This window comes from Papaver somniferum, chromosome 9 (assembly GCF_003573695.1).
Source record: "Papaver somniferum cultivar HN1 chromosome 9, ASM357369v1, whole genome shotgun sequence".
Lineage (NCBI taxonomy): Eukaryota > Viridiplantae > Streptophyta > Magnoliopsida > Ranunculales > Papaveraceae > Papaver > Papaver somniferum.
Window position 1 is genome coordinate 87,058,919 of NC_039366.1, and position 25,685 is coordinate 87,084,603.

A 25,685-nucleotide genomic window follows, 5' to 3' on the forward strand; every position below is an offset into this window, starting at 1 on the left:
CGGTTCTAAATCAGATTGTTGGTATTGAAGCTGGTAAACCATTGTATGTGTTGAATGTCTTGGCAAATGATAGCCATAGATGAACCCCAAGGCACTGTCGTAAGTGTGGTGGTCTGAATCACAACAGCAAAACATGTAAAGGTGGTGAGGTTGGATCCAACCCCAAGGGAAAGAAAGCTAGAGTTGAATGTGAGGTGAGTGGAAGTTCATTTATAACCACTACATCAAAACCAAAAAAGATGCCCACCGGAACCAAGATCAGAAGGAGCAGAGCAAGTGATTCTAGCAAAAAGACAACTTCAAGGACTGCTTCATCTTCTGAAACTGTTAGAAAAACTACATCAACTGCAGCTACTAAGCCAAAATGGAAACAAAAAGACCCTAAGACTGCTGCTACATCAGCTAGTTCGAATGTGTCCATCAGAAACATCAACAAGGGCCCTGTGAAGCAGACCATTAACAATTTCAACTATGATGCAGGTTCAACGAGGGAGAGGAAGCGTAAAATCCAGTTTGATGTGTAAGATTGATCAATGCTCATTTTGGTGTGTGAGCTCTGTGTGAGAAGCAAATGTGGAGATAGGTGTTGCTAGACCGATGTTTAATTATCTTTGGTTAAATGTTAGACAGTAGTACTAGAACTAGCCTAACTAGTCTGTTTGTTCTTTCTATGTTAACATCTCAAGACATACTATTAATTATTATATAAAGATAAAGAAAAACTTGATTTAATAATTTCTTTCATTTGCATTGATAATTTTATTATGTTTATCATGTTTTATAATGAAGAAAAGTATTTATTATCTTAATTTTTTCCTTAACTTTCGATAAATAAAAATCATTATTTTTTTTACTCATACAAGTAGCAGTAGCAGTGGAAGAAGGATGATGAAGACGGTTTGTTCCGTATTTTTCTATTAAATGAGGGTAAAAATGTCATTTCAAGTATTAAGGTAAATAATTAACCGTCGGATTTCATAACGCGTGGCGCTCATCGACATAATAGGTGATGTGGCGCTCATTTATATGTTGGGTGATGTGTCGCTCATCTAAAGATTAAGGGTAAAAAAGTGAATATGTCGCATGTGTAAGCCCACACATGTGGAATGTTAGCCACTTAACAGTTTTTTTCTCTCTGTAGGATAGATTCCTTAATTTTTTGCGTTATGGGATAGATCCCCAAACGAATTAGTGAAAATGGGACATATTCCCAAGATTGAGTTGACCAAAAGTCAGCGAAAGTTGGTTAACATTCGGAACATATTCCGGAGTTTTACTGACATTGACATTCTTGGTGACATTTTCTGGAATCCTCCGTCGCAGATTCATTCCTTCCATGTCCATGATGAATCCCTGATCACCCACCCAGTAAAACGATCCTCCAGGATTTTGCAAACTGTTCGTTCCCATCTGAGGACGTGCAACTCCTCCCAAGTGATTTGATTGGCTTTGCATAACATTTGTTCCCATATGAGGCATTAAAGGAGTTGCAGGATGTGTATCTCCCCCATGTAATTTGGATGGCTACCATAATAAGTGTGTATACAAAGATGAAGTAATTAGTTTTTTATATCCTTTCAATCAAAACAAGCCATGAGAAAATTTTCTTCCCAAAAAAGTCTAATAAAAATATATTTACCTCATGCGTTGGAGATCACGAGCATGGCCGATATGTTCAGCAATGGTATGAACTTCTATCTTGGGACCGGTTTTCTTTATTCTGACTCCCAGGAGAGCATAGATATTTGTTGAATATCTGATCAGTATTCAAATGGATAGATTTAATACAGTTTGGGTTCTTGACATGACCCATAAGAAATAAGGGAAAAGATATTATGTAACTGTTTGGAAAGGCATCAGTTGGTTACTGTTTTGGATAGGCATCAATTAATTAGTGACGTTTCAATTGGAAACAAGATTTCAAAGGTCACAACTGTTCCAAACGTGGAATATACTGATGGCTTTTCATAGGGGTTTTTTGAAGAGACATGTCTGTATCTTTTGCAACCTATAAAAAAGGGTTCAAGTGATACTTGAAAGACACACTGAAAATTCTCTTCTCCCTGTTTCTTGAAAGAGTAGTAACACCCAATTAGAGTTCAAGACCAAAGGTTATTTTGTCAGTCACCCATTTTATGAAATCTAAATCGCGTTCATTCCTAGCCCTTATAAGGGTGATATAGCCACAGCCAATCCTTTTAATCTTATCCTGTAACTGGGCATAGTTTCTCGTATACTGGATGACGAGAGGGAAAAAACGGTTTAGTCCAAAAACGCGTCAAAAAGTATGGATTAGTCCATCCCGAGTTAACTAGGTATATTTTAGTCCATAAGTTATTTAAAATATGAAAAATACACATATACCCTCTTGATTTACAATTTAGTCCAAATATTTACAGCTTAGTCCAAAGTGACTCACGATGACGTCAGCAATTTTAAATAATATGACTATTTAGACTTTGGGTCTCAACTTTATGACCAGCTTTGAGTTTGGGTCATGGGAAAATTTTAATTAGAGTTTGGGTCTTGGACCATAGTTGATCGTTCTTGACAGTTACATAGCTGGTTAAATATAGTTTTCAATTTATTTCCCACTTTTCCATTTTGTTCATCTTCTTCTATCAACGCCAGAGACCACCATGGCCCCTTTTTGCTTTTCATCTTCTTCTATTTACCACAAACACCAACACTATCTCATCACTTTTGAAGTTAACACTGTACTGAGAATCCCAGGTGATTTCTCGTAAAAATTTATCGTTCTGTTTGTCTCTCTTTTGTCCATGATTCAGTCTTTTTAGTTCATTCAATCACTAATTGTTTTTTCTGTCTAGGGTTTCGAAAATTTTCATTCCAAACTCAGAATTTATTTATCTTTGAACTCCATAAACAGATTATGTAAGATGATGTTCTGTCACAAAACATATAGCTATTTATAAACCACTTTAATTCAACCATATATTCAGACAACATAAACTAGAGACAATTCAATTAACTTAAATCCAAGGGATCTTAAAATAATTCTGTTTCCCTAGCTTGGTTTCAATTTTGGCAGAGAAAAAGATAGGAAATTGATTAGTTGTTGTTTTAGGGGATTAATGATGGTGATTGATGGGCGATTTTAAGTTTATGTGTGATTATTAGTGTCAGGTAGTTGACGACTTTTGAATTCTCTGCAGGGAAGGAGATATAACAAAGGTCAGAACAGAGCAAGCTCATCTTTGCCAACATTAATTTATGCACAACAAGTGTATGATAAAAGTACAGAAAGAAACGTCTTCTACATCAACAGTAGTGTACAACTGTTGGAATCGAATGGTGATGATGATATTAATTATTGACGTTGGTGGTAGTAATTGAAAATTTTGGTTATGTGATGGAGGATGATCAGCGTAAATGAAAATTAAATTTGTGATTCGTGAAAAAAATGAAGAAGAAGATGAAAACATTCCTTAAATATAAATTTATTAAAATTAAATTTATCTTAATAACGTTCAAGACGGTCAACTACGGTCCAGGACCCAAACTCTAATTAAAATTTTCTCAAGACCCAAACTCAAACCTGGTCACAAATTTGAGACCTAAAGTCTAAATATCCCTAAATAATATAAAAAAGGCATTAAAAACAATTTATCTTTCGAACCGTTTGTCCAAAATTCACAAACTTTATGTATTCGGAAAGCTCTTCCCGAGATATACAAAAAGACTACCCATATGACTATATAATTCTCCTTTCTTAAAAAAGATTAGTTTATATTGGCGTACAAACATGTACATGTCTACAAAAATCCAAAAAAGCAAAAGACAAAACAAGGTGCACCAGTTTGTACACCAACATAGCAAAATAGACTGCAGCTGAATCTCATACGATAACAAGTAGCTAGGTGATCCATTCCCAAGGGTTTACCGAACGCTCCTCTCGTACCAGTTTGAAGCCTGTCAGCTCCGGCACATGAAAGCATCTTATTGATACGCAAGACATGTAAGTATTTATACTGTTCATCTATACATACAATGACGAAGAGGAAAAAGTGGTCAGCACAGAGATCAAACTATTGTTTCATGAAGTTTTTAACTGACAAGGAATCTAATAAAACAAAAAAATAATTATACAGTGGGAGTTAGATATTGGTGACTCGTAAGCTAAAATACCGTTGTAGCACCAGTTTCTAACTTATTTCTCACCTAGGCCTATAATTGAGTAATCACTGATAACATGAATATTGGGTGACACATTGATAAACCATCCCGTTCTTACAGGCTACAGCTCAGAAAAAATGATTATACTAACTTACAAGTATGAGCTTAAATCTATTCATCTGTCTACAGAGATTATTTTAATTAAACTGTTCGAAAATGGCATTGAAGCTGCAACAAGTATTCTAGAATGTACATTAGCTTTGCCTAAGAGATGTTACAAGGATCTAAATTTCTAATGAGAAGACAAGGAAAGAAGTCTTAATAAATCTCATACAATTTCCATAATCCAGGAAATGTAAATAAGACAACATAAATGGTGTAAATAGTTTTAGGCAAAAGCTTACCTGACATAATATATTTCAAAGGCATTAATAGATTAACAAAATCTTATGCCTGTGTTGTGTGTAAACAAAGATTTTTCATGAAATTAACGTACTAATAAAACTTAAACTGTGTCATAGGCAACCAAAGTTAAATGTACTGAAAGAGATTGGAGTCACCTTACTTCACATTTTTGGATCCTGCAGAACGCCTTATGTTTCTCATTTCCCACCTTTACCAATTCTAACACAATATTATCGTATCTCAAATCCCCATGCATTTTTGGAATAGGAATCAGATGGAAAAAATGAACCCATACAAGCAACAAAAGAGATATACTTTAAGTTTAGTAAAAGAGCTCAGGTTCTTATACTTCTCAAAAAAGTCATCTTTGCTCTTGAACTTCATAGGATCAAGAAGATGACACAAGGTCTCTGCAGTTACCATTATGGTATAAGAAAGAGATGCAGTAACTTTTGATGTTTTGTGGTATAAAAATCCAACATTTATACCACAAAAATGCACATATTACTGACATAACACAATAGTGTACAACTTTGTACACACCTATAGAAAATCCAACACCTGTACAATTAGTCCTTTCCCTAATTTTTGGTTTGTATACATAAATATAGTCCTACAAGTGTACAACTATTTACACCTAAATAATCAACATTTGGACTATTATGCACACCTAAATAACATAATATGTGTGTACAACTATGTACACATTAGTGCTTTCCCTAATTTCTTGGACTTCAAAATGAATAACATGTGTACAACTATGTACACTTTAATAATCAACACGTGTAAATGAAAATGAAAATAAAACCACCAAACAGGGAGAATTTAATTGGTTGAATCGGAACAGCTAGACTGCTAAGTGATAAAAGACAATTCTTCGATATACAAAAAAAACGCATGATGGGCATATGGTATGTGTATTTAAGAACAACAAGCTTTTAGCAATTCTCAAGTAGTTTTATGCAAACAAAACAAATGATGGGTATTACGTATGTGTAACAAGCTTTTTGCAAACCTTCGTGTAGTTTCTGATATGAGTCACGTTCTCTGGAACACTCTAGCTCGAGGTGGTAAAACTTTGGCGTCAAATTCAAATTAACGGCTGGGACTTCTCTCTGTTGACAAGAGGATCCTGAAACAAAGAGAATACAATCAAAAATTATCAACAATACAGCTACAATCGAAAAAAAAACTAAGTACATGTAAAACAGAACAAGCACATATAAACAGAGAAACACATACAATAGGTGTACAATTATGTACACGTTAAAAAATAACATGTGTACAATTATGTACACCTTAGTTATTCACATGTGCACTAGCTTGTACACCCTAGTTTCATGGGTGCTTATACTCAGTAACAACTAACAAAGACAATATCCATAACTAAAAGGACAAATTTAACAAGTCCACAGATAGTGACCAATATAATATCTCGTCTACCGCCCGAGATGCTAAATGAACGGTAATCTGATTTAACCAAAAAATTTGACTACATGGAGACATTGTAAAAATGGAAAGTTCACAGACACCATAACCATGGCAACTTCATTGAGAGCTAGTTAAATTTACATTTCGAAGCTTTTATTTTTTTCCTAGTTTCATCCAAGTCTTCCCTTTTCTTTTATTTGCACAACTTATAACGAATCATCAGTAGAAATATGCAGAAATGCAAGATAGGCTTAAAAAAAAACTTAGATAGGATATTGATAATACGCAAATTAAGTTAACTGTTAGAACATGCGCACAACGATGAGTCATGTGTAATAGCTTAGCGATCTGCACAAGTGCGTACAGTTGGAGATCCTTAGTATACAGTCTTTAAATAGTCTAATAAAAGTACACTATATAGTAGCATGATTTGTTTATCCAAGTGAAGAAATTCTTGAATTTCTGCATGAGAAAGATAGGCCTACAACTTTTTCAGTGAGAGAAGAACAGAAAGAGATAACTACGTAGACAAATTAACAATCAACAAGTGTACATTTATGTGCAACGATCAACAAGGTGTACAACTATGTACACATTCATGATCAACGGGTGTACAATTATGTACACATTAAGAATTCAATAACAAAAAGTGGTTAAAATTTAATTAACCAATTACGGTTTCAATAACAAACCTGAAACAAAACGGTCGTAACGAAGATTGTTATAAAAAAGTGTAATCGTCTCAAAAACTTGGAAATTTAGGTCCATTGGGCGCACCATGATCCGGTCAAAGCTAGGAAATCTGGTCGAAAATGTCAGCAACCACACAAAATTTATGCATTAATTAGTGGCAAACCTTGGAAAATATATTGCGAAAATAAAACCAAACCTACCCAGAAAAAATGAAAAGACAAAATGTCTAAATATTTTTTATACAAATTCAAGTGAAAAAAAATGAAAAAAAAAAGAAAGAGAGGAATTATTGTATAGAAAGAATGAGCACAAACTGAAACAAACTCACACGGTGATCACTACACCTACTAATAGCTCAGCCACATTCAAGATATAGTCAAAAGAAGAATATAATCTGAAAAAAACAAAATTAACCACTTTTAATAATAAGCTTAAACCCCTCTGCCAGTGATTAAATTAAACAAAGTGTAAATGGGAAAATCTAAGACCACCCAAGTTAACTAAAAGCATTATAAAAGAGAACTATTTGGGGTTTGCACGTGAATGTCTACACCATCATGACTTTTTTTCAAAATTAAAAGTGCAACATAACTACTTACAATCATATACTTTCAGATTGAGCAAGAGTTTCCAGTTAAGTAACTTAAAAGAACAATGCTTACGTAAATGGTGCTTGGATTTGGTAACCATGAGATCCACTAAAGATAATTGACAAATGAAATATGCAAAAGACAAATTCCTATTTCAAATCTTCCCAGTTTTCTCCCATTCCACTAGATAGTTTATTACAGAAGTTTGGAAAAATCAAAAAAATACAACTAAACCAAAATGAAACATTTATACACCTACCGCAATTCTGGAACTACCATTCAACAGAAGAACTGGAAGCCTTGCTGGTAAAACTGACGGTTCTTTAAGTTAGTTATAAATTTAATACATCAACGATCAACTGAATCATGTCAAACAAATTCTTACCTAGCAAAAGTAGACAGCAGAAATGGTGATGGTGGCCTAAATTCGATTTTAGATTATTAACCAATAATTGATCCTTCACTGGCGATGTAAAGGAGTTAAGTTCAACTAGTACATTTCGATAGTCGCCATACACTGTCTTAGGGGACATCATCTCTTTGTTCTGAACTACAAGATGATTGCAAACAGAATCTCATAAATGTGAGGAAAAGACAATATCTAAGATCATATATGACCTAGCCCTACCCTCAAACTAAGGATAAATCTTAGGTAAGGTCAAACATCTACAATACACCAAGTAGACAGCGGACAAATATAATACTAATTGACTGTATAAGTTAGCAACTACATGTTGCAGTTTCATGCTTGTGTACGCAAGGTAGCGGTGGCAAGCCTCCATATGAAACGTTATTATGGGTAGCAATTGCATCCAGGGATGGCATGGGTTCCGCTAATAATCCCAGGCGATAAATTTCTGCAAACAGGGCAGGCCTTGCAACAATTAAAGAGTTGTACATTGATGAGCCTTTTTCCCATACCATCCTCTCCAACAACCGCTCCTCCAAAGAATTTAGATGTCTCATATTCTTCATGCCTAATGAAACTTTCTATTACTTTGCTCAAATCAAAAGCGGCAATACCAGTTCGCTCCAAAACCGCAGAGAACAACATCGTGACTGTATTATGGGTGGCCAAATCCAATTCAGATGAACAAGCAAACATGCATCGGTGAAACCTCTCATTGGTTAATAAAGAGGTCAAGTTACTACCGTGCAATCTTTGAGATTCTGCTATGCACATTGCTTCCAGAACCCTATAGTACAATTTCATACCTTCCATTCTTCGCTGTTCGGCACAGATTTAGACCTTCCATATGTACAGTATGTAAACAATTGACCACCAAATATCAGTTTCAATACATTTTTCAATCCCAATTTCTATGAACTGATAGTTGTTAAGATTAAGAAGCACATCACACAATTAGTATATTATCAAACTGAAATAAACCTAGAAAGTAAGTGGGATTATTTACGCCAACTAGTAGATATGTTACAGAGGATTCTTCAAATCAAAATTAATCTGAACTCACGAATTGAATAAGAAATTGAAACTGACGCCTAAGTGATTAGGTTTTTGAAATCGTAAAAAATATTCTGAACCGATAAATTAATAGTTGGATCAAATCAAATGAAAGGAATAGATTACACTTATCTTTCCAATCGCTTTCGACGATTAAGTCTTCAATGTTGAAATTAAATTTCTAGTTTTCCCATGGATTGATTAATCTTCTTGATGATAACGATTTAGATTTTCATGTTGAATCAATTGTTTCTTTGATTTTCAGATTTATGTTTAGAGATTGAACTTTCATTGAGAAAAGATTAGGTTTAAGATTTGTTCTTTCACTTGAGAGTTGTTTCACACATGGAAATGAAAACTAAAAACTGAATTACAAAGAAGTAACATTCGTGACGGGTAATTTCGGTAGTGAAAATATATGATCCGGACTAAATCGTTCAAAAAGGATCAACTCGTTCAGGATTTGGTAAATTTGGACCTCCTGGTACCAGGCTTGAGGGGACGGGACTAGAGTGTCTAAAGCCCAATAACTTAGGGACTAAACATCAATTTCTACATGACGATATCTAGAATGAATCTAGTTGAATTCAGAGCTACCACCCGTCGACAGTCATAAGTTAATGTGATTTGACCTCCTTGTACTAGCCGCTTTATAGCGCCAAACTGCATACCAATGCTCTCCTCAATCTCTATCACATTCCCATCTTTGCTTTGCAAGAAAAATCTCAATAGTACCAAGTTTTGGGAAGACACAGAGAAAGCAGGTTGTTCTCCATTACGACTTGCCATGATTAAATTGGGGGATCTGCATTTTGATGAATTCGAGTGAGAATAAGTGAATAACGAATACTCGAAAAGGTAGTATTTAGGGCTTTTTGATAAAGTAACCTTACTTTTCACATTACACTAAAAAAGTGCTCCCGTTTTCTTGAAATTTGTTAAAGTACCCCGTTTTATTCAAAAGGCAAATTCCATCCAGTTAAGTGTTAGGTGGCAGTTAACCTTTCCGATTAAAAGTCCTATTTACCCCTGAACTACATCTCCTTAGAGGGGAGGGTAAATGTTCCGACGATCCTAAAAATGGTGTAACGATCCTGAACGGGCCTCGACGAACCTGAAAGCATTGTCACGATCCTGAACCGGGCTCGACGAACCTAAAAAAATGTCGTAGAAGGTCGATTTCTTCCAACCAAAAACCCCAAAACACTTGAGATGATGAATCCTTTTTGGGGAATGATGTAACGAACCTGAAAGCGGTGTAACGATCCTGAACCGGACTCGAAAAGCCTGAAAAATGATGTATAAAATCAATGTGGGAATAAATAAAGGGCAAATATGTAAAGTAAATTAGACTTAACTAACACTAGATGGAAAAACTAACGTGAGGGTACTTTAACAAATTTTAAAAAAACGGGGGCATTTATTTTTTGGATATAAGAAAACGGGGGCACTTTATCAAAATTCCCTAATATTTATTCAATAACATAGAAAATATCGGACAAAATTAAATGTTGGTACACCCTGCTGGGGTAGGTGAAAGGTCTGTCTGTATTTTAATCTGAAATACAATAACTACCATTTTAAATTTTAATCTGAAATACTAGATGCCTAAGAGCAACTGCAGTGGTGCGAGTATAATCAAAGATCAAAGACTAAAAAAAACGACCAAATTTGAGTTTAGTCTGGTGTGTGACGCTACGGGTAGAAAACTAAATTTGGTGGAGCGTACACTATACATTCGCCTGGGATGGGGCGTGGACTCGCCGGATGGGGGGAGATTCCAAAAATGAAGAAAAAAAAAGCAAACAAAAAATGGGGCGGAGGTATAAAGCCCGCCACACTATAAAGAGGAAAAAAAAGGAATGGGGTGTAGGTATAAACCACGCCCCACACTAAAGAAAAAAAAATATGGGGCGGAGGTATAAAGCACGCCTGGTGTGGGGCGTGGACTTTATGTACGCCTGGTGTGGGGCGTGCACTATACGACTGCTCGACTACATTTGGGTTTAGTCTTGGTCCCAGACCATTATAGTCTGGGTTTTAGTCGATAGTCCGTCCCACTGTGTCTTACTTTTTTACCAAATAAATAGGTTTACTCGCCCACTGTGGATGCTTTAAAGAACTTTCCCCAGATAAAAATAAGAGGGGGAAAAAAATGCAAAACATCATATTTCTGCTATTGGCGTGAGATCTCTACTCTAATGACCATAACTAGAGTGCAGTGCAGGCTGTGCAGCTAAAAGCACAAAATGAGTTGTGGAAGCAACAGACTAATAAGAAAAGCGTAGCTGTTTCAATGATGCAACACAAAAAGGTTCAGTAATGCTCATAAAATCAAATTAAAACCCGAGTGCCTTGGGCGGAAAAAGACTCAATGATGCAATACAAAAAGGTTCAGTAATGCTCATAAAATCAAATTAAAACCCGAGTGCCTTTCGCGGAAAATGATAGTGCTATTGAAAGAGCTTATAAATGCGACGCTTACCGGTATGGAGCTATACTAGCATATACCTTAGTTTTGATACTCTAAACTCTCTACTCTCTCTCTTCCAGATAAGCGGTAGAGACAAAGTAGTTTTTTCTATCGACTTAGTGAGACCAAAACGGAGAAAGTAGATCATCAGAAACTGTCATTAAGAGTTTGGGCGTGGAGTAGTAAATGAAATTCACTAAAGAAATGGTAAAAAAGAAAAAGCACATAAATACTGAAATCTAAACCTTGGAAGTCGCGGAATTAATTTAACCTCAACATATACTAAACAATCTTTTCAAGAGCTAAACAACAAAGTAGCCGGTTTCACAACAGAAATTGATCTTTAAGCTCTGACCCAAAAACAAATGCTCCTGACAGCATCGTAAGGAACAATATCCAACTTAAGGAAGACCTGATCCTGCGGCGCCACCACCAAAGCCACCACCACCACCACGACCGAAACCACCCCTACCTCCTGAACCCTGCAAGTTGAACCTTTGAAATTAGAAATTTGAACCGCATGATCACTAATAAACAACCAAGGTTGTGAAACAAAAGAGTAAAGGACTTGCCATATATACAAATACAGTTCTTCCAATATTATTATAATGAATCAAAGAATCGTCCAAAATTATGAAAGTATATGTAGCTCAAAAGAAAATTGCAATATAACGGCGGTGTTACCCAGATAATGATCTTAAAAGCTAGACACTGGTACTGCAATTGGTTCATACCACAAATTTGAGGTTTGTGGTCAGACAGGTAAACTCACCATAAGTGCAGGATATAACTACATAAGTGCAGAAGTGGACATTTGTGAATCTTCAGTAGAGATGGATAGCATTCAGAATGAGTAGGAGGTTATTTATTTATCCATTCATATAATTTAGTCGGATTAAAATACTTTCATCATCACTATGCATCAATCTCATACACAAGATCCTTAAACATTATTTATTTAAGGAAAAAAAAAAACAGAAAAGAACAATGAAAACTAAATTGACTAATTAAAAAACAACCATCAGACCAAATAGATTTGACCAATCTATAGGAGATACACTTAAGTTGCACAAGACTAACCTATTTCATACCACAAAATGCACTAATAAAGAACTCTATGTTTCTAACTAATCAAAAACACCAATGGGATAGCCCAAAACAAGCTTAAATACAATACTAATGCACACTTTCTATCACTTAGGAGTGCAGATTTGGGGAATTTGTAAATCTTCATTGTTGAAATAGATAGCGTTCAGAATGAGTAGGACTAATATACTTTTCATCATCACAACGCTTCAATCTCAATTCATAAGAAGTTTCTTAAAGATAAATCAAAACAGAAAAAAACAGAGAAAAATAAATCTGATTAATTATAAAAATAAATAAATAAGAAACACCAGAACAAAAATATTCTTAGGCCAATTCATAAAACAAGGACTCAAGTTCCAAAGAAATCCAAAGAAATATAGTGCCAAAGAAGTCTATAATGGGAAGGAATAAGACAAGCCTAAGTAAACTTGCTTCCTCACACAAACTATAAGTGCAGAAGTGGGGAATTGTGAATCTTCATTGTGGAGATAGATAGTGTTCAGAATGAGTAGGAGGTTATTTATCCATTCATATAATTTAGTCAGACAAAATACTTTCATCATAACAACACTTCAATCCAATTTGTAAGAAGATTCTTTATGATAAATCAAAAAAGGACAAACAAAGACGGTGAAATAAATCGATTAAATTAAAAAATAATAATCACCGGAACAAAATGACTCTTAGGGCAAATTATGAGGTCAACACCAAACCCTGTAACACATACAAACTCTTAACACTTGCCTAAATCCTATCTGAGATAACATATCAGCAAGAAACAAGACAAATTGCATGAGCAATTCAGACATTAGATAACAATGGCCAACAAGACAATATGCAGGAACAAAATCCATCTCTTATTTAGACAAAATAAAGCCATAGAATGTTCATTTATAACTGAAGGGGATAGATTTAAACCTTAAATTGTGGCTGATACTCTGCTGGAGCACCACCCTTATCTCCTCCAAACTCCCCTGGTGCTCCCCCTCTTGGACCACCACGGTATCCATCTCTGTCAACACCAAATCTAGGTCTGTCACCACCTTCATAATTACGCCTAAATACACAACAACAACAACAACAACAACAATATCAATCTCCAAAACCATACACAAATCAGAAATCAAATGCTACAAACACATCAAATCCAAAAGCAAAACGTCAACAAATCATACCTAGGTCTGTCACCCTGTGGTGCTCTTCCAGTTTGAGCAGATTTCTTCAAAGTGTTAGGCACAATCTCAGATGGTAGATTCAAGTAAGTCCTCAAAAACTCAATACCATCATTAGTCAAAAACCAGTAGTAATGCATCCATGCGAATGTCTCGCGAACGTATTCCTTTGATTTAAAACTCTGCATAAGCTTAATCACTTGTAGATTTGGTACATCAATGTCTGGATGCTTTGCCAAGTTGAAATCCTTCTTTGCATACAGTACTCCCTCTGAATCAAAGAAAAAAACCCAAAATCAAACACAAAATCCAGTAAAAACCCAAAATCAAACACAAAATCCAGTAAATAAACAACAAAATCAAGCAGATAAAACACAGACCTAAACGAGTTTGAGGGCTTTACCTTGGAAGAGGTACTTTGAAATCTCACGACGGTTCTTCTCGGACATAATCTGAAAAGAAGAAAATGAAACAGAAGAAGAGATTAGGGTTCATGACTGTAAAGATATTATCGAAGAAGGAGAAGGAGGAAAGTGATGGGATTTAGGGTTCGGTGATGCTTACCATGGTTGCGGCGAGTTGGAGAAGACGGAAGCTTTTCTTCTGTGGTTTTCTCCTCTTTCTCTCTCTCGCTGAGATTGCAAAGGCTTGAAACCTTAGAGAAAATGCCTTCGATTTATATGTGAAAAGAGAGGCGAGTGTGGGTAAGGCCTTGTTTGGTTTGTGTGTGTAGTGCTAGGGTTTTAATTGGGCTTTTTATTTGAAGGATTTGCAATAGGGTCATAATTGGGCTTTTTATTTCACACAAAACCATCTAAGATGTCTCTTGAAGGCATGTTTGTCAGCAAATTCTTGCCCGACTTCTATCTTATGCAAATCTAGGGTCTCTGGAACTTTATCCGATATCCGAAATCCAAAGTCTTTTCCAGTAAAAAGTACCGGGTCGACTAGAGAATATCTCCAAAGAGTTGAATATTTCTGGAACTTTATCATCATCAGAAAACAACTCCTCTTCCTCGGCATTCTCAAGTTCTTCGGCATACATCTTCTGATACAAACTAGACCCATCATCTTGACTTCCATTCTTCAGCCAATTTCCTTGTACACATGCAAACAAAAATGTAAGTCATTAGTTTTAACTTCAAAAGCAGCAACTGAGTACATGGACAAAACATAAATAATAACAAAACAATCATTGTTAAACTTTACCTTCATCATGAAACTCTAACAAATCTTCGTAATGATCCTCTGTAAAATCAGTTACTTATCTCGTTAGTATTCACAAAGTTTTATGCTGAAACAAAAGCAAAAGTTGAAACAAATATAAACCATACCTTGATAAATGTTCTCAGGTTTGTCACCACCACTGTCATTTTGAGAAATGAAACAGTTGTTCACAAACTTTAGTTTTGTCAACTTATCATTTTGGTGGTCTTTCATGGCCACTTCATCACTTAGTTGTATGTTACCTTGAAATGAATTCTAATCATATATAGATCTCTTACAAACCTTATAATTGGAAGTCTCTTTGATGAAAATGGAGAACAAAATGCAAATATCAACTGTAATTAGCAAAACAATTTCACGCATGCCGAGTTACCAAATGTATATGTGTAGTCGATACTCACATAAAACAAACGATACAAATGATTGAACATCTAACATTTTTGCAACATATAACATACAATGAATATTGCAAGCGTGCCAGTAACTAATGTTATACCAATTCCACTATTAATTAGTTATTATAGTCCACAGTTTGCTATCACTATAAGTGTATAGCTGTTGATCGATTTAACTTCAGTTCCTACTGTTTCAGCATTCGGGATTGAAGTTCATCGGAATGTACGCACCTAGTCTGACAAAAAAAAATGAATTCTAAACTAACAAATTAAAACTACAATGTTTCAATGAACTGGGAGAAGGAATATAAGCAGTAAACTAGCATATGTCACTGAAATTACCTGCACCATGCGTCACTGAGTTGTCCTTCAGAGTTAGAACTTCATCATAAGAAACATGAATGGACTCCTTGAAATTCTTTAGACATTGCATAAATTCATTATCATTGTCTTTCATCAAAAACTTATGCATAGCATTGCTTTCTACACTACATAAAGTCTAGCTTAAATCAACTTAAATTTATGATTTACTACAAAAACAAAAACCCCACATTGAATGTCAGCAAATGAGTTAGCAATGATAATTTCCTGGTGTACGGTACCTGAGACGCCTATTCGGAGAGGAAAGTAACCTAATTAGGCGAAATCTCTTACGACCGCTCGGTTTAAAGACTTCTTTGGGATTGAGAAGCTCTATTAGTACCGTTGGTGGGAAACTAGATAATTGCGGTTTATTATTAGTTTTCGATTGATTGGATTGACTAACGGTTGTTGAACTTTGATTGCACCTAGTTTTTTTATGCTTGAGAATCTTTTCTTCTGATATAAGATTCATTCAAACTAGATCGAAGTTTCGACGGGGATCTTTAGACTGTTTGTAGATCTAAAGACGTCTTGTGATAATCCATTGTTAACAGACTCCGTTCTGTGTGATTGATCACCAGAGATTCAAGTTGATTATGTGCAGGTATTTATTGAAGATCCAAGAAGATTTGAAGACAAATAAGACTTTGAAAATTTCTGATTTGGGTTCATAATCTTTGGTGTGCACAATACTTGTTTCGGTTAAAGAGGATCCAACTATAATCGGTTTATCCTTGTGGTAGATTGGATTGATTAGTTGAGCAGATCGTCATCAATACAATTCTTTGTGATTCAAAGTATTTATTGCAAAATCTTGACAATTACTTTGGTAGTTGTTATTAGATAGATCTAAGGACCTGACAAAGGAGTTTATTGGGATAAACGGAAGAGCCTCTTGTCAAACTTATATCACTTGATTGAAAAGAGTTGTTACCAAACAGATTTGGTGTTCCTTTACTGTTTGGAATACGAACCAAAGGAATGGTTCCAAGTACGTGACTTATTACAAGTTGGAGGCGTGGGAATACAGACGGAACTAGGTGAACTATAGGTTTAGTTGCTTGGTCTCAACTATACGAAGTTGGTTTGATTTTGTATAACGGCTTAATCCTGAGAGTATTCAATTCTGGACAAGGTCCCGGGGTTTTTCTGCATTTGCGGTTTCCTCGTTAACAAAATCTTGTTGTGTCATTTATTTTTATTTTCCGCAATTATAATTGTTGTTATTATAATTTTAAGTAAATTACACAAACGTTAATTCCTATTTACTTGATAGTAATCCTATTGTGTTTGGTTAAGTCCGAACCATTTATCAAGTAAACATACTTCGTTGTTGTATTGTCTCGATCTCATATTCATAGACGATCATACGAAGTGTGAACCGATTAGTTGTACTGTCTTGACTCAGTCCATAGACTATCACTTTCGACGAAAGGACTTATAGGTGGAAAAGTTTTAGATTGAGGTATATTTGGGTACCCTCGTCTTTTCAGCTCATTACGGGAATGTATCATTCTCCAGGCTAATTTAGCAAGTAAAGCACGATTCATGATTTCATTTTGTTTTATATCCAACCCTCCTAAAGCTCTTGGTTGAGCAACTTCCCTCCACTTTTTAAAGCAGACACCTCTTTTTCCTATTTTTCTATTCCACCAGAATCTCATCTGGATGGAGTCCATCTTATCATTCAGATTCTTAGAAATTGGAAAAACAGACATATGATGTGAAGCTAAGCTACCCAGAACATATTGAGTCATAATTGTTCTTCCTGGTGTGTTAAAAATTTTGAGTTTCCATGGGGAAAGTCTGTCACTGTATCTATCGAGAAGAGAAGAAAATGATTGAATCTTACTCTTTAATTTGAATAAGAATAGGAACACCTAAATATTTATCATTGAGAGCAGTTTATTGATGTTCATAACAGTATAAATCTCATTGTTTACCTGGTTTGGAACCCCTTTACTAAAAGCAATGCCAGACTTTACGTAGTTGATGGACTGACCTGAAAAATGAACTAAATTTCTTAATGATATTGACCAAATTCCTACTTTTTCTCCCAATAGATTTAACAAAAATAAGACAGTCATCTGCAAACAAATAAATGGGAAAATGCAGGGAAATATTGATTAGCTTTTATACCATGAATAAGATGATTATGTTCGGCAGATAACAAAGCTCTAGAGAAAGACTCCATGCATAAAATTAGAAGATAAGAGGACAAAGGATCCCCTTTTCTAAGACCTCTCTGAGAAGTAAAAATCTCACCAGGGGAGTCACTAAGCAAAATGGATGTTGACACAGTGCTTGTTCAATCATTCTGCAGAAATCATCACAAAAACCTAACTTTTTCAAGGTATTAAGTAAAAAAGGCCACTCAATTCTGTCAAACGCCTTTGACATATCAATTTTCATTACCATCCAGCCTTTTCTCGGACCTGCATTTCTTCATAGAGTCCACAAGTTCGTGAGAAATAACAATATTATCTTGTATAAATCAACCCGAGACAAAGCATTATGAAAATGAGATATAATTTTTTCAAGGATGCCCTTAATTCTAATTGTTTTAAGCTTTGAAATAACTTTGTAAGAGGTATTACAGAGACTAATAGGCCTAAAGTCCACTGCTCTCTTAGCTTAGGAATTAAAGATATGTAATTGTGATTCATTTGTTTTAGCACATGCTTAGAATGAAGAAAAAAAAGGATTGAACCATTTTGACCAAGTCATCACCAACAGTCTCCCACATGGTTTGAATGGAACCAGGAGGAAAACTATCTGGACCATGAGTAGTCCAAGGTTTCATATCAAACACAATATTTTTTATCTCTTCACAAGTAAGAGGGGAAACAAGTCTAGCATTGTCATCATCAGTTATACATGGAGTAATAAAATCATGATAACTAGAAGGGTAAGGAGGATTAGAAGTTCTGCTCATATTAAGAAAGTGAGATATGAGATTACCATCAATGTCTACTCTCTTAATCAACCAAATTCCAATTTAAGATTTGATAGAATCAATTTGGGTTTGTTGAAGGGTGATATTTCGAAAGTCTCTTTCTAGCCACAACACGCCTAATTCCCAAGAGAAGATCAAAGAGAAAGTCCCCCTTTTATTGTATTTCCTTTCCTTATTTATGGATATTCTCAAAACTTCTCCTTCTCGTGACATCATGCCACATGTCTCCAAATCCTCTTTATTTACCCTAATTGTCCTATTATGACCTATAATATTCCTTTTAATTCCTTTCTTATCCTCCTCAATCCATGGGCTCCTCCATAGGGTTTTGTCTTTAGTCCCCAAGTCCCCATTATACTTCTTGGGCTTGACCTATTTTAAGGACCTCTAGGCCCTATTAAAGGGTAGTTATTTTTCATGTGAAAAATAACAGGGTTAGTCTCCTCCTAAAGTTGGTTTTTTGGTGGAAATAAACAATATTTCTGTCTCCTAACAATAGATTATTATCCTTACCTCTTTGTATCCAATAATCAGCTTCCACATCATACTAGTAGTTGAGTCTATTTTGCAATCTCACAAACTCATCAACTAGGACACAAAAGTGTCAGGGATTGGAATTCCCCATTGTTTTAGTCTCTTTATTAATAGATTTTCAAGACTATGGTCGCATTGAATTCAAGCTAAGATAACTTGAGAATCAAGCAAACACTTTCTCTGTTTAGATGAAACTCTTGTTAGGAGTTTATGTAAGCATGTGAGAAGTTCGTCTTGAAATTACATTGAAGAATATACACTATGGTCCAGAGTACCAGAACTGTGTATAATGATAGCTCATGGAAAGTATGCCTTAAAATTTTGTTAGAACATTGCTAGGTCGAACTTACAAGTGTTGTTAACTCAAGCTTGTAATCAAATTTAGTTTTCAAAACTATATCTTGATTTCTAGTCTACAATTAGTTATATAATAGAAGATGTAGTTGAGAAACGGACATCACGGCAGTCATCATTGCGTTCTACCATTTGAAGGCGAAGATCAACCGAAGTTTTTGGATAACTTCTTTAACAAAAGGTAAGTGAAGACTGAACTACCTATATCTCAAGTTTATCTTGTAATTAGCTCTCGAAATATGACTAAGCTTAATGAAAATTTCATACTTAATGAATTTCGGTTAAGAACAATTCATTATTCGCAAAATAGTGATTCAAGATTATCATTCGAAAATAGCCTGAAATAGTGATGTGTGTCATTGATGTTATTTAAGAATGTCCAAATTGATTTAGAGAGAAATATAGAACTACTGTAAATTCGGATATAAGACAATGTATATACCAGTCTTATAAACTGGGAAAACTGTTACAAGTCTGAAGATGTAATACGTGTACTCAGTACACGTAACAGAGTAGCTATATGTCGACAAAAGAATTTTGGTACGCATACCCGTATGTACACCTTAAAATTTCTGTGAACTCGTGAACCCGAATCGGTACGCAAACCAGTACGCGTATTAGAAAAGAACTGTTGGTCCCAGAACCGGTTTGGTATCCATACCGGTACACGTACCAGAAAAGTTTTGTAAACTCCAGAACTGTCTTAAGTTATCCATACCAGTAGTGAACTCCGGAACTCGGTCATGTCATAAGGTATACATACCGGTATATGTACTTTGCGTAACTGTTCACGAACATGTTAATTATTTGTACCTCGTACATCTACTTACCATGTCGATTAAATTCATTTGCACATAAATTATTTCTTTTAGAGATAATTAGCATTTGAATAATCTCTAAAAACACCATAGGCATATTTGATCACATAATTGTGACTCGGGTTAAGTATTAAGTGTTATATGAAAATGCTCAAGCTTAATAGTTCAGTTGGATAGTTTCGACTAACCATTCATGAGCGTGGTCTTGTACATGGTCGGTTACGGTTCATCCTAACCAGAGTGTATATCTTGTTATGTAAATCAGATTCAAAGATTTATCTAATGGTGGATATTGTTTGCTTGGTTCCAAAGCTATATTAGCTTAAACCTAAAGCAACATGTGCTTTGAATGTCTATAAAGAGGAACCTAAAGCAACTGGGATTTTTGAATCCCGACACTACTTTTCTTGGTGTGTCCTAGTTGTAAAACTAGATTCATCATCTTCCTAAAACCCTTATATGGTTTAACGACTACAAAAACTTCATAGGGATTCGTGAAGCCAGGTCCATTTATTGTTTATCTTGATAGATAAAGTATCCTAATCTTGATACGATTGGTGAGCTTGCTCCATAAATCAATATAGATAAAAATCATCAAAGTTCTCTTCGTCTCAGACTTTGTTGATTCCACAAGTTTAACACTTGTGAGGTGAATAATAATCTAGGCTGCACTTCGGGTTGCATAAGTTGGGATTTTGAGGTTAGCCTGACTTTGTCTATTGCTATCGATTTTCCAATCACCTTGATCTACGATCGAAAAGTAAATCACACATATAGGCTTATCTGTGGGATGAATATTGGTCTAAAGTCTTCAATTGAGTTGAAGAAACTCTTAGTTGGTGTGACGTTAGCTAAGGGAATCATTTGCGCGGAGTCCTGCTTGGATTTAAAAGGCGTAAGGAGCGCAACTGTAACTAAATTTCTATAGGGGTTTAATTTGGTCTCATCTACATTCCAGTCCGAAGTTAATTGGTAGCAAGCTAGTATCTGTAGCGGCTTAATACAGTTTGGTGTTCAATCTGGACTAGGTCCTGGGGTTTTTCTGCATGTGTGGTATCCTCTTTAACTAAATTTCTGGTGTCTGTGTTATTTCTTTTTACGCATTATATTGTTTATCTTTATAACTGAAATATCACAGGTTGTGTGTTAATCAATCAAAGTAGATACATCCATCCTTGTTTGTTGGATACGACTTGATTGATTACTTGGGAAATTGATCTTTGGAATCACCCAAGTACTCTCACACACAAACCAGGTTCACAGATTTGTCTCTGTAAACTTTCTGATTGTGAGAGAAAGAGATATAACTCTGAATATCATTCTTTGATTGAAATTAATTAAGTTGAACTCTGAGAATTATATTTAAGTTTGTTTATACAGGTTGCCTAAGAAAAAGTTGGTAGTGTATTTTGGTACCCCCGCATTTTTAAAATTAGTAAGAAAAATCGCGTTCATTTAAACACTTAGGAGAATCACGATGCATGTACACAAGATTTTTTTAGTGATCAAAGATGTTTAGAGGTATTCATAAGAGTTGCAACGATGCTAAACATATTCGTGAAAATAGTTCATGAGCATATGATTAATTCGTACTTGGTAGGTATGTGGAAGGGTATGCGTGCCTATGAAAATAGTTCAGATAGCCAAGGTACGCGTACTGGGTATGTGTACCCTTAGGCTATTCACGAACTCAAGTCTAGTACGCGTTCGTCCCCCCATTCACAATCTCAGAACTCCATGGTAGGGGTACTTATGCATACCTACCTACGCTCAGAAACCTCACGTACTTGGGGTACGCGTACTGATGAGCACGAAAGTGCGACACATTTTCACCCATAAATACATTAGCTGGGACTCATTTTATCACGAATGAACTTGTTTTAGTTGTTTTTGGAAGAATAAGCTCTTGTAGAGAATTGGTCGAAAAAATGTTATTTGCACCCACAGGACACGTGTTATTCGGACTCTCTTTGTTGGCTAAGGGGTACCTCAATTACTAAGGGGCACCCAGTTACTAAGGGACGCCTCAATTACTATTTACACCCCAGGAGCGGAAACTGCTATTCGCACCCTATGTCTGTTAGGGGGAGGTCATCTCTACCATTTAAATTTCCTGTTTTGGCGGGAAAAGTGTTGCAGCGAAGTAACATTATAGGGTTCGTTTTTTGGGCACGATTTAAGGATATTTAATCGCAGAATTCAATTGGGATAAACGTGATTAAGCTAAACAGGCCTGGTAATGTGATATGATTCTGCTAATTTTGGTTGGATAATCACCGGTGATGAAAGCAGAGTTTCACGGGTTTGATTCACTCTCTCTCGAGTTTCTCTGAGGATTAGCATGTGTTCGACGCAATCTTTGTGTGCTGGCAATATGTGTGGAGTGTGAAGAAGTTATAGAAGGAGAGTTACCTAGCTGCAGAGCGTGAAGAAAGAAAGGGAATGGAATTATCTTTCATAACTCCGTATAGATATTTTGGGAAGATTTCGTGCGCTACAATGAGTCATACTCGATGAAGATACATGCAGCTTCGTGATTAGAGTTTTTGGTCTGTTAACAGACGTGAACGAGATAAAAAAGGGAAAGAAAATATCCCGAGAATATTTTCTTTTACTGCCGAAGTTATGTAGAGATCATCTGGAGTAATGAAGAGTTATTCATGGCCTTGTTGAGTATAAATATGATTCTGGAGTATCAGAGAGGGATATCGAGTGATTGGGGAGGCTACAGAGTCGAGAGAATTGCTGCAGAGAAATCTGCAGCAGCAGCAGAAAATCAGTGAAGAACACGAAGGACAGACCAGCAAGGACGGTCGTTTTTCTACAGTGATAACGACTCACAGGTGAGGGTCGTACATCAGAGGCAGACTTATTTGCTACAGTATCAGTGACACATACTGTGGGCCGTTCTGGTTTGTAACACATATAACTGTTACAAACCCGGTTTTAATTGATTTTCTCTTTTTCTATTCTTTGTAAACACTATTTGAGCAATGAAATATTATTTTGAGAGTGTTTTCACCATGTGGAGCTAAACCCCATCACCGGGACGACGGAGGAAGCCGAATTTCTTACTTGGGTAAAATTATTGTATTCTTTATTTGACTTTTTTATTTAATTAAAATAGAATTATGATTTGAAAAAATTAGTTATTATTTTATTAGATGGGTCATGCTTGCTTAGATGTTTGATGTCCCATGCTTACGATTTATAACTAATGTTTGGAGAATCTACCTTGGCAACAATAAGAGTCGATGTTGTTTTATTGAGCGATAATTGTTGATAATGAATAATTGAACCTATTGATTTGAATTCGGTGGAATCCTAATCCCAATGACTCTCGCTTTTATTCCTTTAAAATTAATCTCAACAAGTCTTAGAGTTAGAATCCTATTTACTAAAAAACACTAATCATTTTGGCGCCGCCGACGCGAATTTGTTTTTAGATTAATTTTTAGGTTTATTTTTTTTATTTTTTTATTATTATTTGTATAGTATTTTCATTTTATTTTAGATTATTTTTTTTCCTTTTTATGTGTTTCTTTTTGTATTTCTTTTCAGGGAATTTTTGAGGATGATGACTTCTTTCGAGGAGACGTCACCTAAGATGACATTGGCAGAATATAAGCGTAGAAATTCAAATCAACATGCATCCTCATCTGAGATGACGCTTGGTGAATACATGCAGAGGCAACGGTATGGAGTTTTTGATCCACATGTGGTAAGTGAAGAATCTCCTTTAGAGATATACGAGAAGTATTATAAACACACACCACCTAGTTTGGAACAAAGATTGAGAGTTCTTTAATGTCAAAGATTATTTGCTGATGATGATGATGAATCATGTAGTGACTCTCTGTCCCATACTGAATATATAGATGACCTTGTGAATGATTGTGTAGATGATTCGTCTAATTTATTAGAAGAACCCATCTCGCAAGATCTTTCACCCAACTTATAGGTTGTTTCTAGTCCCCTAGACTTCCAAAAGTTACCTAATTTAGGGTTAGAATTATGTGCTTCATAAATTTTGTTAGAATACTTTGCATCCAAATACCCAGAGGACGTCCCTATTTATAATACCGTGCATGAACCAATTGACAATTTCCCAGTCCCAATAGTATCCCCATATTTTGTTCTTTATGCACTTCCTTGTGCAGTAAAAACTTGGTTTAGGGGTAAATCTTTGTTTTTGATAGTTTCAGTGTCTCCGCATCGTTATAACATGAGTGTGAAGCTGTCATTTACAAATGTTGTATTTTGGGTCGATCCCCAAATTTTCAGGTTGTTAATTTTTGGGGATCCTTTTTTGTACATTCCAGTAGGTGTATTTTATTTTATTTTTATTTTTATATTTTCGTTTACTTTTTTTTCATCTGATGGATTTCCCATCTTAAATTTTGCATTGGATGACTCAATTACATTGAGGACAATGTAATGTTTAAGTATGGGGGAGTGGTTAACGTTTTACTTTTCTTTTTCAGGAATTTCCTTGCATTTTATGACCAGCTGTGTAGCGGGTCTCCGGAAATAAAAAATTTAATAAATAAAAAAATAATAATAATAATGATCAGCTGTGTAGCGGGTCTATATATAAAAAATAATAATAAAAAAAAATTGTTAGGGTTATGACCAGCTGTGTAGCGGGTCTTTTCTTTGTTCTTGCATTATATGACCAGCTGTGTAGCGGGTCTTAAAAAAAAAAAAACTAATTATGACCAGTTGTGTAGCGGGTCTCTCTCTATCTCTTATTATATGACCAGCTGTGTAGCGGGTCAGTTTTCTGTTTTGCTCGAGGACTAGCAAAATGTAAGTGTGGGGGAATTTGATGAGCACGAAAGTGCGACACATTTTCACCCATAAATACATTAGCTGAGACTCATTTTATCACGAATAAACTTGTTTTAGTTGTTTTTGGAAGAATAATCTCTTGTAGAGAATTGGTCGAAAAAATGTTATTTGCACCCGGAGGACACGTGTTATTCGGACTCTCTTTGTTGGCTAAGGGGTACCTCAATTACTAATGGGCGCCTCAATTACTATTTACACACCAGGAGCGGCAACTGCTATCGCACCCCATGTCTGTTAGGGGGAGGTCATCTCTACCATTTAAATTTCCTGTTTTGGCGCGAAAAGTGTTGCAGTGAAGTAACAGTTTAGGGTTCGTTTTTTGGGCACGATTTAAGGAGATTTAATCGCAGAATTCAATTGGGATAAACGTGATTAAGCTAAACAGGCCTGGTAATGTGTTCTGATTTTTCTAATTTTGGATGGATAATCACCGGTGATGAAAGCAGAGTTTCACGGGTTTGATTCACTCTCTCTCGAGTTTCTCTGAGGATTAGCATGTGTTCGACGCAATCTTTGTGTGCTGGCAATATGTGTGGAGTGTGAAGAAGTTATAGAAGGAGAGTTACCTAGCTGCAGACGCGTGAAGAAAGAAAGGGAATGGAATTATATTTCATAACTCCGTATAGATATTTTGGGAAGATTTCGTGCGCTGCAATGAGTCATACTCGATGAAGATACATGCAGCTTCGTGATTAGAGTTTGTAGTCTGTTAACAGACGTGAACGAGATAAAAAA

At 35.5% G+C, this 25,685-nt stretch overlaps 1 protein-coding gene, 1 non-coding gene and 1 pseudogene across 2 annotated transcripts; all 3 read right to left on the bottom strand.

Moving 5' to 3' along the window:
- Positions 1-11,331: 11,331 nt before the first annotated feature.
- On the bottom strand, positions 11,332-14,127 carry LOC113313259 (40S ribosomal protein S10-1-like). Its single transcript, XM_026562004.1, has 5 exons — positions 14,017-14,127; positions 13,856-13,904; positions 13,456-13,723; positions 13,199-13,337; positions 11,332-11,673 (listed from the first exon to the last, which is right to left on the bottom strand). The coding sequence occupies exons 1-5, from the start codon at positions 14,017-14,019 to the stop codon at positions 11,593-11,595; spliced, it is 540 nt and encodes a 179-aa protein (XP_026417789.1). The 5' UTR covers positions 14,020-14,127; the 3' UTR covers positions 11,332-11,592.
- On the bottom strand, positions 12,036-12,112 carry LOC113314608 (annotated as a pseudogene).
- Positions 12,780-12,851, bottom strand: LOC113314604. The gene has a single exon (XR_003342487.1). It is a non-coding gene; the product is annotated as a small nucleolar RNA Z105 (small nucleolar RNA).
- Positions 14,128-25,685: the final 11,558 nt, after the last annotated feature.

Bases quoted from the DNA above. Each gene is read 5' to 3' on its own strand.
- LOC113313259 (XM_026562004.1), bottom strand. The intron at 13,338-13,455 runs GTATGATTTGTT...TTGTGTATTTAG, and splicing joins CCACAGGGTGACAGACCTAG to GCGTAATTATGAAGGTGGTG. The intron at 11,674-13,198 runs GTTTAAATCTAT...TTCAACTTGCAG, and splicing joins AGTATCAGCCACAATTTAAG to GGTTCAGGAGGTAGGGGTGG.